This window comes from Spermophilus citellus (genome assembly GCF_964194105.1).
Source record: "Spermophilus citellus genome assembly, chromosome: 7".
NCBI classification, from domain to species: Eukaryota; Metazoa; Chordata; class Mammalia; order Rodentia; family Sciuridae; genus Spermophilus; species Spermophilus citellus.
Window position 1 is genome coordinate 156221782 of NC_138188.1, and position 12132 is coordinate 156233913.

At 44.1% G+C, this 12132-nt stretch overlaps 1 protein-coding gene across 2 annotated transcripts in view; it reads right to left on the bottom strand.

Annotated features, from left to right (window-relative positions):
• RCAN1 (regulator of calcineurin 1) overlaps positions 1–12132 on the bottom strand; it is an 86377-nt gene continuing 74245 nt past the window's right edge. The window contains exons 1-4 of one of the 2 annotated variants that reach the window (XM_081301414.1): positions 7891–8076; positions 5288–5461; positions 4502–4661; positions 1–1741 (exon numbers count right to left, since the gene is read on the bottom strand). In XM_081301414.1, coding sequence (XP_081157540.1) covers positions 1569–1741; positions 4502–4661; positions 5288–5461; positions 7891–7977 — 594 coding nt within the window. In that variant the 5' untranslated portion in view covers positions 7978–8076 and the 3' untranslated portion in view covers positions 1–1568. Of the gene's footprint in view, positions 1742–4501; positions 4662–5287; positions 5462–7890; positions 8077–12132 lie in introns of those variants that run through there. The other variant, XM_081301413.1, reaches the window with a different exon arrangement.

Here is a 12132-nt window from a genome sequence, read left to right on the forward strand (position 1 = left end):
TTTCCGGAAAGAGCATATTGTGCCGATTTATTATAGAATGCAGTTAAAAAAAATATTTTGAGGTTAGCCTCTCCAGTTTAAAAGCACTTAACTAGAAACACTTGAACAGCTATGCAATGGTCTCTCCCTAACCGGTGCCCTCCTACCAAGCACTGTAAACAGGGTTTTGAGAACATTCAATCGATTTCTTGTTATGAACAATCCAAGAAGTTAATGCAAACATATTTGCTTCCCAAAGAAAACCATCTTCCAAATTTCCAAAGCATGCACTGTTACTTGGCATTAGGTATTTCAGAATGACAGACTGTTATGGTATTGTAAGGCCAAAATATAATACCTATTTACCAGACATACACATTACAACTAGAAAAAAATTACAAATGTTCACCTAGTGTAACAATTCCATCAGGAATTATGGGGAAAGGCACTGCATCCTTCTCATATCAACACACATCTACTACTCACTTTACATGCTTTGAGTTCATCCCATTAAACACGTGGACGGCTTTTCTACAACATACGATTCACAGGTAGGTTAATACAGCTTACACTATCCTTCCACGGCCACGTTTCTTCACCCAAGAGTACAACAGGTATGGATATATGCTATCAGCTCTATTTACAAGTTTATCTGGATGTTTCAGTGGGGTGAAAAACCAACTATCTCAACCAATAGTTCCCAAAGCGACCTTTGGTTATGATTCTTGTCTAGAAACCATTACATAAAGAAACAATGGAGACTGATATCCAACCCAAACACCTAAACTAAAATTTCTCACCTGCTAAAAATTGGCAGTGAAACTGCTATTCTCTGAATTGTATAAGCTATTCTACGTAGGAATTCAGATCAGCGTCTTTTGCAGGAGCACAAGTCACGTGCTACACTGGACAGGATGCCGAGAGACGGTCTTCCAGGTACACTTCCACATGTGGATGCAAAGAGCTGAAGATCTGGAAGGTGACAGATTCCCAATGCTTTGCTACTTCCCAAAGGATGTGAAACAACAATGCGTAACTTCATACACAAACAAAGGTTAGTCTTGAAAATCAGTAATAAACATGCACAGACATTCGAACATGAGGGAAGAAATGAGACGCTACAATTCCACATGGCGTTGCAGTTGTTTTCACAACCTTTCTGCACTAGACACTTGGTGGCTTTGCATGATGCTTCTTCCTACCAGTTGGGATTGAACCCTGTACACTGGCTAGAAGCGGAAAGCACTCCCTGGACCCACTGATCAACCTGCCCTAGGCGAAAACAGAACCTACCAGAAAAGAACAAGTACAAGTATCATTATTGGTTTTCTCAAGATGTCCCCAAATGTCCTTGTGCGATCACAACAAACTCAGTGATTGGCCCAAGACATTCCTGGGTGCCATGGACGTGGACTGAGGTGCAGCATCAGAATAAGGAGACGAAGCCTTGATTCTCTTCTGAGCAACATGAACTGGATTTCTTCCATAGAGGTCACGGCTGCCACCTCCCAAGTTGTGACCGGCCACTTCCACAGTAAAAGATTCCTCCCGTGAGTATGACTGAGAATGCTTCTTCACCCGGTGCCAGTTCAGCTCAGGTGGATAGGTGTGTACTCTGGCCTTCTTGTCTGGATGATTTTTGGTTTGGGTCTCTTCATCCTCTCCATCTCCTCCTCTTCCTCGTTCTCTTGATCGCTCTCACAGACGTGGACCACCACACTGGGGGTGGTGTCGGTCGCTGCGTGCAGCTCATACTTCTCTCCTGGGGAAGAAATAATGGCAGGGTAACTCAGACGAGATCTGGAGGGTGCCACGACAGGAACAAATGGAGTAGCACTGAGGTCTGCCCAGTGGCCTCCTGCCTACGCTCAACGGGCTGAGACATACAGACACATTTTGCATTTACGTTTCTTTGGTGCTACGTTAAAAAAAAGACTCATTTCCAGTGTGTCTGACTCTGAGTCCGGCATGTGACAGGAATAAATGGAATGTGTATTTTTAGTTGACGCTTCTCATGTCACCAGGCACCCTACACTAACTACCCAGAGGCTCCCTGTCTGCCAGCGAGGCCCCAAGTGTGGTGTGAGGAACATCAGTTCAGGAACAAGATGCTGAAGGATAAACATATGTGGGAACTGACATCCTGAGCCTCCACCGAGGGCAGCGCATACCCAGGACGGGGACACCTGTGGAGGCCGAGTGTGCAGACGCAGGTAGCTGCACCGGGTCAGCTGCTCCTTTCGCCTTCTTGACCACAGCATCCCTTTCTTACAAAACTGCTGGCCTTCTGGAGCCAAGCATGCTCTGCTGTTCTGTGCCAGACTGACTTTGAGCAGGCTCAAGGTCAGACCACTCTGGTCCAGCACGGATGGGAAGAGCCTTCTGTAACTGAGGAACCTGGCCACGAATGGAGGAGCTGGGCATCCCTTCAGGGCTCCAGCTTGGCTGTGGGGAGTCTGACCACTGGGTGCTGATGGGAGGCAGTGTGACCGTGTGGCCGCCACGTGGGCTGCGAGCCTGTAGTACCAGGGCTCCAGGCATGTTGTCTCACTCTGCTGTGTACCTCTCTCTTCTTCTATAAAATGGTACAACGAAGGCATCAACCTCACAGAGCTAATGGCATGAGTGAATGTCCACAAAGCCCATGGTACCTGGTTCATGATATGCATGCCTGATGAATTTTACCTAGAATTATGTTTAAAAATGGAGGTGGCTGGGGATGTAGCTCTGTGGTAAAGTTTCTGCCAGCACACATAGACCCTGTGGTCAATCCCTAGCACTGCAAAAAAAAAAAAAAAAAAAAAAAAAGAAGAAGAAGAAGAAGGCTGATCCCTAGTGGTGCAATGCTAGAAGGTGTGGAAATGCTAAGGATTCAGCTCGCCCACCTTGCGGTGGCTCGGGTGAGTTTTCTTCTAAGGCTTTGTGCAGACTTTCTCTGAAGCTCCATGCAAGTGAGGAGGCTCCTCACCCACCACTGTGAGCTCCTTAGAGGCTCATTTCCAGCTGAAGGAGCAGCAGCAGGCTCCCAGCCTCCTGCCTCCCTGCCTGCTCCTCTCCTCAAGGAAGGCACTGTCCCTCACACAGGAGGGGCTGCCTTGTCTCTTGGAGACTGGATGCTAGTGTAATTACATCTGAAGAAGCCTCAGCTCCCTCAGAGCATTCAGGTCTGGGACGTCAAACGGGTCACTGGAGGTGCTGGCCTCTTTACAAATCCTTACCTATCTACCGCAAAATCCAGAATGCTTGGGACTTAGGGCTATAACTGCAAAATCTGCAATCCTGAAAAGTACAGCCAAAATATGAAATACTATTCAGCCCATCACTAAGTAAACCAAGGGCAAATTGGTTTCATTATGTCTGTTTTCAAAAGCCTTCTCCATGGTCTTCTGTAAAGACATGGTAGATTCTGGAGGCTGAGGAATTTTCCTTCATGGCACTTCTGTCCTCCAGAGCAGGAGGGCACCTCTCCCCAGGGGGAGATCCCATTTGCTCCCGTCTCTAGGACACCAATAGATGCAGCTCTCAGCTTTGTTAATGCCTCTCACCAAGAGCTGCTGTGGAGGGCCACATACTTCCTCCAACTGACCATTTTTGACCTTGACCTTCAAGCCACGATTAGCAGTGGGTAATGTGATTCTTGCTTTATACCACAGGGGAAATTTCCATTTGGGCAATGTTTTCAGAAATGTAATCTTTTCAATATGAAATTGCTGATGGTCCACGAAAATAAAACCCTTGACCCAAAGGAACATCAGATTGCTGGTCAAGGAGAAACGAGGAGCTGACAGTCTCAGCATGTATCCAGTTTGCTCCAAGGGCGGGACAGAAGGGGAGCTCACACTTCTTCCCTCCAAGACCCCCTCTCCTCTCTGCATACTCAGCCAAATCCTAGCACACAGGACAGGAACCCACCACACTTGACTGTTTTCAAAGACCACCGATTGAGTACCGACTTGAGGTCAGGCACTGTGAAGTGTCTTTTGTTGGATGATGACCTCAACTCCACGGGGTAAGACCCATTTTATGGACAAGGAGCCTGAGGTTCTTTCTTCACTATGATCCCTGGTTCTCTTTTTCCTACCCATTAAAAAGGTCAAGTGAGAATGAGATCAACGAAATCAAGGGAGAAATTACCTTGACTAAAACTGAAATTTCTATAAGGATAATCGGTTTTCCCTTTTCGAGACTCCACCGCTCACTGGCACCTAGAGAGACCTGGTCACGAGCCATGCAGGCTGTGCCCCTGGGCGAGGGGATGGATTCATGGGTGAGGGTGCCCATCGAGGGCCTAGTGCGCAGGACTAATGAGCAGTTATGGTGGCTCTTGCACACCTTCCCAAGGAATGCACACTCACAGCACAAGTGGCATTGATGTGGAAGAACACAAAGGGGGAGGGCACACTTGCACTGGCTCAGGAGGGAGCTAAACGGGCCAATGGGGATCCTCCCTGACCTGTGAGCAGCAGGTCTTTAGCCAACTCTCCCTGTGCACCCCCGCTCCTGCCTGCAGGGCACTGCTTACCTGGCCCAAGCTTGGAGATAGCATATAAAAGATCATAATTTATGACTGGAGTAGCATCTTCCACTTGTTTCCAACCAACCGGCGGAGAGGCAGGAGGCGAGATCAGGAACTGCTTATCTGGATTGGGCGGAGCCAGGTGTGAGCTTCCTATGTGTAAAGTCTGAGGAGAGAAGTCAACACTGGTCATTGCCCTGCAGTGAAGATCTGCAGTGTCAATAGCACCTGCCACAGCTTCTGGAAGGCAGATGTGAAAGGACAGGCCAAGTGCCAGGTGAAACAGGTGTGATTCCAGGAAGAGCTGGGAAATGGCCCTGGCCCCGAGAGCACACCGAAAGCTTGCTAAAAGAAGGGCGGGGGGGCGTGCTTTCTCTCTTGCTACTCAACTCCAGAAGGCCAAGTGTCATTTTTGAGGTTGTTCTCAAATTCACTGCCTTCTTAAAATAAGTACAAGACTGAGAATTCAGAGCATTAATTTTGCCTTTCTTGAGATGAATTCTTGGGTTTTCCATATATAACATCATCAATGTATAGATGGTCTTAAAAAAGGATGGGAGGAGCAGGGCACAGTGGCACACACCTGTAGTATCAATGATTCAGGAGGCTGAGGCAAGAGGATAGCATGTTTGAGGCCAGTCTCAACAACTTAGCAAGACCCTGTCTCCAAATATCTCCAAATTAAAAAAGGGGTGTGGGTTCAATTCATAGTACCATCAAAAAAAAAAAAAAAAAGATGGGAAGAGAGAAGAGAGATGCATTCATAGCCAATGCACCTGACTCCTGACTCACCTGAGCAAAATATAACTTCATTTCCTTCCCAAGAAACTCAGTCTTATGCAGCTGCAGTCTGGCATCAGCTGCAGACAAGGGGTTGCTGAAGTTTATTCGGACACGTTTGAAGCTCTTAAAATACTGAAAGGTGATGTCCTTGTCATATGTCCTAAAGAGGGATTCAAATTTGGCCTGAAAAATAACAATAAAAATAAAAGGAGTTGAAATTTATCTGCATGTGACCTTTGACTAAAGGACATCATTACATTGCTTAGTAAAGAAATGAGTTACCAACCACTTCAAGAATTCCTAACTTCCTTCTTAAGGAGATGCTGCCATTTCTTTATGTATTTTTGGTGCATATTCTAGGCACACACTCTACTTCTGAGCAACATCCTTAGCCGACATAGCCCCTTTTAGGCCAATTACAATTACAGGTGATTTTTATAAGAAGGTAAGAAGATGACTTACTAAACTCTCTTAATCAGCAGAACAATACCAATAATTAAATACTTCTTATGATAAGAGAAAAAAAATATTTTTAAAGCAGAATGAGCATTTTCCTAGGAGGTTCAGTTTGGCAATTCCTTATTCCCAGGCTTGATATTCCTATGAACTTCTTTATCCTGGCCCACTCCAATCCTGCCATTTAGCTAAGGGCGATTTTATGTATGTCAAATATTTCTTTAGGGCTTAAAGTGCTAAGTGCAGCTAATTTAGGAAACTTTTTTTTAAAAAATTGAACAATGAACTTAAGTCTTGCATTTCTTAAAGGAAGTAGTTTAAAAATTCCCACTATTTTAAAAAAATCTTAGTCTGTTACTTTTTCTTTTAACTCTCTAAAATGATGCTGGTTTAAAATTAATGTACTGCAAATGGACCCATTTCTGCACTGGCTTGAACACACACAGGCACATGTCATGAGAGAGAGTGAAAAGTAGGAAACATCCCGAGCTCCTAGAACGAAACGCCCAGCTGTGGGATTACCAGCTCTGATTCAGTAACGGGGAGAAGCTCTGGGGAGAGACCTGCCAGGGGTGGGGTGGGGCAGCGGGTGGTGGGCAATGGGGACTTCAAGGAAGATTGCACGGGCTTTTAGACGCTGTTGGAGTCTTTTTCCAAACTAAACACTTGGGACAGGTTGTAGGAACCCGTGTGAAAGGCGGCAGAGCGCCGGGATCCCGAGCACCGTGCCCTCTAACGCGCAGGCGAGCAGGAAATAGCTCATGCACCGCGCGGACCCTCTGCAGGAATATTCGCGGCTGGTAAGGGAGGGTCTGGTCCCCGGAGCGCTCCCCCGCGGCTGCGGCAGGAAAGCGGCGCTGCGGCCGGGGCAGGTGGTCGCGGGAGGGGCAGCAGCTCCCAGCCTCGTTTTCGCACAAGCCTGAGCTGCTCCTGAGCCCCAACGTTTCCGTGAGTTTCCCACCAGGGGCTCTGCAAAGGCACGTGTGAAAGGACGCGCCTGACAGCGACTTCAGCTGGCCGCAGGCTACTATTCCCCACCTCTCTCCGGTGGCCGAGCTGCCAGGGTGTCTCGCTAGATGGGGAATTTCGCATGACCTCATCAGTAGCACTGTGACCAACTGTGTAGTTCTGAAGTTATGATTCAGAATTTGGGAGAGATGACTTTGATGAATAATTTTAGAATATAACTCAGGGCTCAGGATCAGAACAGAGAAATCCACATTCTCTGCTAAATCCCCATTCCTACCACATCATTCTCTTATTTGTTCTAATCTAGTTATTATAGTGGTTCAATAGCATCAGAATATGCTGTACGATCTAGTTAAAAAAAAAAAAGCAAACTATGGTCCCAGATCACAATCCTAGTACACAATTATGAAATTAAATTTGATTTTAAAAAAGAAGAAGAAAAAACCTTTGCGTGTTCCTATATGGCTTTGGGTATAAAGCATATAACACAAACACCATCCCTCATAGGGAACATACACAATATTCATTTATGTATATTATTAAGAACTCAGATAGCTGGGTAGCTATCAACAAAATATCTGACATTTTAACGAAACGAAGAAGAAAAGTATAGCGATTAAAATTACTAATTATATTAATTAGTAATTTACCTCAATGAGATCTGCTGCCCAGGAGACACATTAATCCCACATTTAAATTATTTATCCCAGTGTGATGATTTTCTAAGGTGCTTTTTCTCTAGCTGGTCTAATCTGGAAGCTAGAAGCAGACCCTTATAATTACTATAAACATGCAATAAGTTGAGAATATTTATTCCCTAAGACGAAATCAAATTATTCTGAACTCTAGCTGTAAAAAGGTGTTTCTATTCACGGTGAGAAGAGGCCTCCCTGGAAAGGTCCACCCACACCTTCGGAATGAAAACCATGCAATTTCCAAACTCTGCCTTCCTAGGAAGCTGGTCCAGTAACCTAGATGCTTTCAAATTCTGAGATCTCTAAAAATTCCCTCATCTTAATTCCTAAAGCAACAGCTTTTGATTTTCAAGACTCAAAATACTATGGACTTATTTCAAAAGCCCCAAACCCACAAGAGAGCCACACACCCACACGTATTTCAGTTAATAGTCCTAATTAGCATAATGCTTTGAAAACTCTCGAAAAATCACATTACATGAGAAGCCTTACCCTGGTTTCACTTTCGCTGAAGATCTCACTGTTTGCCACACAGGCAATCAGGGAGCTAAAACTGTAGTTAAAGTTTCTAAAATGCATCCTGCTTTCTTACAGGGAGAGCACTAGAGGCCCGCGCAGCCAGCTTCTTTTCCAAGAGACTGTAGGTCCCTTCTTGAGCAGGCGCTTATAAAGCACGGAGGGGGAGGGCCAGGCCCCTGGGAAAGAAAAAAAAAAAAAAAGCCCAGCGTCCAGAGCATCCTGTTTGGACAGCAAATTCCTGAGTCAAGTCCTGCATGCTCGCAGGCAGACAGGGACAAAGTGTAAGTTTCTACTGGAAAGAGGTGACGTCAACACCTTAGTCATTTTCCCTATGCTAATTAACTCTGCTCTGGAGGATGGAAAACCAGCTGAGGTTGCTTCCCAGCTGCCCTGTCCACCCTCTCACAGCATAGTTTCCACTGGTAGTAATTCCATTCAGCCACTCAGACGGCATGCTCCGCGGCTGAATGGGACGGCCCTTCTTAAGATGGAAAATGTTACAGAAGAACAAGGACGAAGGTCCACTGCAGTAAACAGCAATTAGCCTCCAGGGCCACTTCGAGGCTTTGGGAGACCTCGAAACCCAAGTCTTGATGAGTTGCTTGATCCCTGTAATTTCCTGACAGCCTCAATCAGTGTTTCAGCTAGGGCCTTAGAGAAAACATTTTGAAATCTGTCTTGGTCAATGAACTCTGCTTTTAAAGAAAAAAGTGGGATTTATTTTGAAATGTAGTGTTTCCCTTTGGTTTTTGTTTTTTCCAATTGAACTTTATTGGATGAATGTCCCAATTCCCACTTGTGTTCTACAGGAATATGGTGGGAAGAGATACTAAAGCAATCATAAGAGTTTTCATTTGAAAACTTTATTATTGTAGTCTTGAGAAATAGGGGGTACAACACTTGGCTCATTTTCTAATGGCTACTGAATTCAGGCAAAGATACAAAAACATTTCAGAGGGCTGAGGGTGGGGCTCAGTAGTAGAGAGCCTGCCTCAGGTCCCGGGTTCCATTCCCAGCGCCATGAAAAGCCAAACCCAAAATATTTTAGAGAATCTAGCCTCTGAAACTGAGAAAAAAAAATAAAATAAGGAGGTCTGTTTAGAGACTCAGACTATTTTTTTTTTATTTAGGAAAGAAAGAAAAAATTGAAAGAATATACACTATAATTGAAAAGCTAGTATAGGGGACCTCTTGTTCATGAGATGCCCAGGCTGGAGCACCTTGGGATGGAAGGCTGATTCCAGTTTTTTCAAAAGGTCGCAACTCTAACTTCGAAGCACTTTACCAGTTTGGATTCCTATGCTGTCTGGTCTCTCCCCAGTTTCATTATCACCTGAAAGCATTCAAGTTATTTAAGTGTTCTCTAGGTTAGGGACACACAGGACCAGTGCTTCCACTTCCACAAGTTAAATAGACCCCCCATTCATATTTAAAAATTAACTTCAAAGCAAGCATCATTAAAGTCAGCCAATAATTAAAAACAATGTATGCAACAGGAAAAAACAAAGCAGCACATTTATCTCTCCTAAAAAAGGAAAAGTCATCTTTGGATGAGCCAGTGAGCGTTGCTTCATTTCAATGCACTGAACCTCGCTGCCAACCGCAGGGTTACATAAGAAGCCAGTTACGGTGTTTGCGTTGCCAAATTACCCATAGCTCCCAACCTGAAAATACCCAAATACATTTATTCTAAAAAGCCTGGAACACTGAACAGTAGTGTGCGTCAACACCAAGGAGGAAGTGCTCAGTCAGGACAGCGCTGTGTGAAGGCGGGGACCTGCCTGGGGGACCTGGAGGCATCTGCCTGGAGTCAGGGTTGTGGTGTGCGCGTGGTGGGTGGTGGTGTATGTGGGGGGACTGAGGGAAAGGGATGTGGAGACAGAGGACACAGCACTGCTCCAGAGCTCAGAGAAGTGCCCTCCCTGTGGTCCCACTCTGCCTTCTTTTCTCTCTCCTGGAGTCCACTTTGGTAAAGAGCATTAAAAGGTGAACAGAGGAGCAGGAGAACACTCATTCCATTGTCCTCCTCTTTTCTTTAAAAAACCATGACACAAATTTGGTTTTGTGGGCAAAACTGGAACACTTCTGTCCATTTGAGACAACAGTACTGGCGCACTGGAATTCACTGTTTTAATTTCATATGAATGAGGAACAAAAAGAAGTGAGGTATGTAAAGATCGTTCAACTGTTTTTGCTCATAGAAATGATAGATCTTCCACCAGGCTGCCCCCAAAGCCTAGCAAAACATAATTCTGTACCTGCCTTTGAACTGACCAATTCCATGGAATCAAACCTGAGCACTTCCATTTTTAGATCGGAATAGGAGCAGGTCAAGATAATACCTACCATTTTGTAAGGAGGCTGGAATGGAAGTTTCTGGCAAAAATAAAATAACTGGGTCACAAAACATGTCAGGGCCCTAGACTAGAAGAGAGACCCCTAGGATCTGCCACCTGAGGTCTCCTTGGCTGCAAGGAGAGAAGCATAGGCAGATTTAATAAGAGTGATACAGGTAGTATCACAATACCTGACCTCAAACTACACTACAGAGTTACAGTAACAAAAACAGCAAGGTACTGCCACTTAAGCAGACGTGACGAGCAATGGAACAGAGCAGAAGACAGAGGAAACCCACAGGGACACAGCCATCAGACCCTTATCTGATCCTTGACAGAGATGCCAAAAACACATGTTGGAGAAAAGACAGCCTTTTTAACAAATGGTGCTGGGGAAACTAGATATCCAGATGTAGAAGAAGGAAACAAGATTTCTGTCTCTCACCCAGCACAAAAATCAACTGAAAGTGGATCAAAGACCTAGGGATTAGACCAGAAACACTGCAACTGCTAAAAGAAAACACAGAGTCAACACTCCAACACTTTGGAGTAGGCACCAACTTCCTTAATAAAACCCATAAAGTCAAGAAATAAAACCAAGAATGAATAAGTAGGATGGCATCAAATTAAAACTTCTGCACAGCAAAGGAAGCAACAGCATGTAGAACCTACAGAAGGGAAAAAATCTATGCCAGCCACTCTCTTGACAGAGGATTAATATCCAGCATACATAAAGAACTCAAAAAACTTAGCACCAAAAATAAACAAGCAAAAAACAAAGCAAATCAAACAAACAAAAAACCTTTAGAAACAAAAGTAACTTAACCCACACACAAAAAGAAAATCAACTGGGCAAATAAACAGACATTTCTCAAAAAAAATGCAAATGACCAACACACATATGAAAAAATGTTCAACACCCTCAGCAATCAGGGAAATGCAAATCAAAACTACACTGAGATCTTTCTGCAGTTAGAATGGCAATCATCAACAATACAAATGGCAATAAGTGCTGGAGAATATGTGGAGTGGAGGACAGGCACATTCATACATTGTTGGTGGTTCTGCTAATACTAATTAGTAGTCTCTGAAAAGCAGTATGGAGATTTCTCAAAAGAACAAGAAGGGAACCACCATATGACCCAGCTATCTCACTTCTTAATATTTATCCTAAGGAATTAAAATCAGCATACTATGGCAACACGTACATACCAATGTTTAAAGCAGTATAATTCACAGTAGCCAAGTTAAGAACTAGTCCAAGTGTCCCTCAGTAGGTGAATGGATACAGAAAATGTGGTACACACACACACACACACACACACACACACACACACACACACACATATATATATATATATATATATATATATATATATATATCACAATGGAATTTTACTCAGCCATAAGTAAGAATGAAATTGTGCCATTTGTTGTTATGCTGAGTGAAATAAGACAGACTCAGAAAGTCAAAGGTCAAATGTTTTCTTTCATTTATGGAAGTTAGAAATAAGGAATTAAAAGAAAAGAGAGATCACATGAAAATAGAAGGAGAACAATGGAGCAGAGGAGGGGCACTTAGGGGGAGGGAGGCAGAGAGGGGAAGGGGAGGAACTGGAATGAAATTTACTGAACCACCCCATGTGCAAGTATGAATATATCACACGAATCCCACTTTTATGGTAACTATAATGTACCAATTAAAAACCTTGAGAAAGAACAATAGAAGTAGGGGAAGGGGATCAGGGAGAGGAAAGAGAGGTGGGGAGACGGTGGTTGTGACGACTGAAATACAGTGAAGTCCAACATATACATTTATGAATATGTCAAAATGAACCCCTCAATTATGTATAACTGTAATGCACTAATAAAAAATACA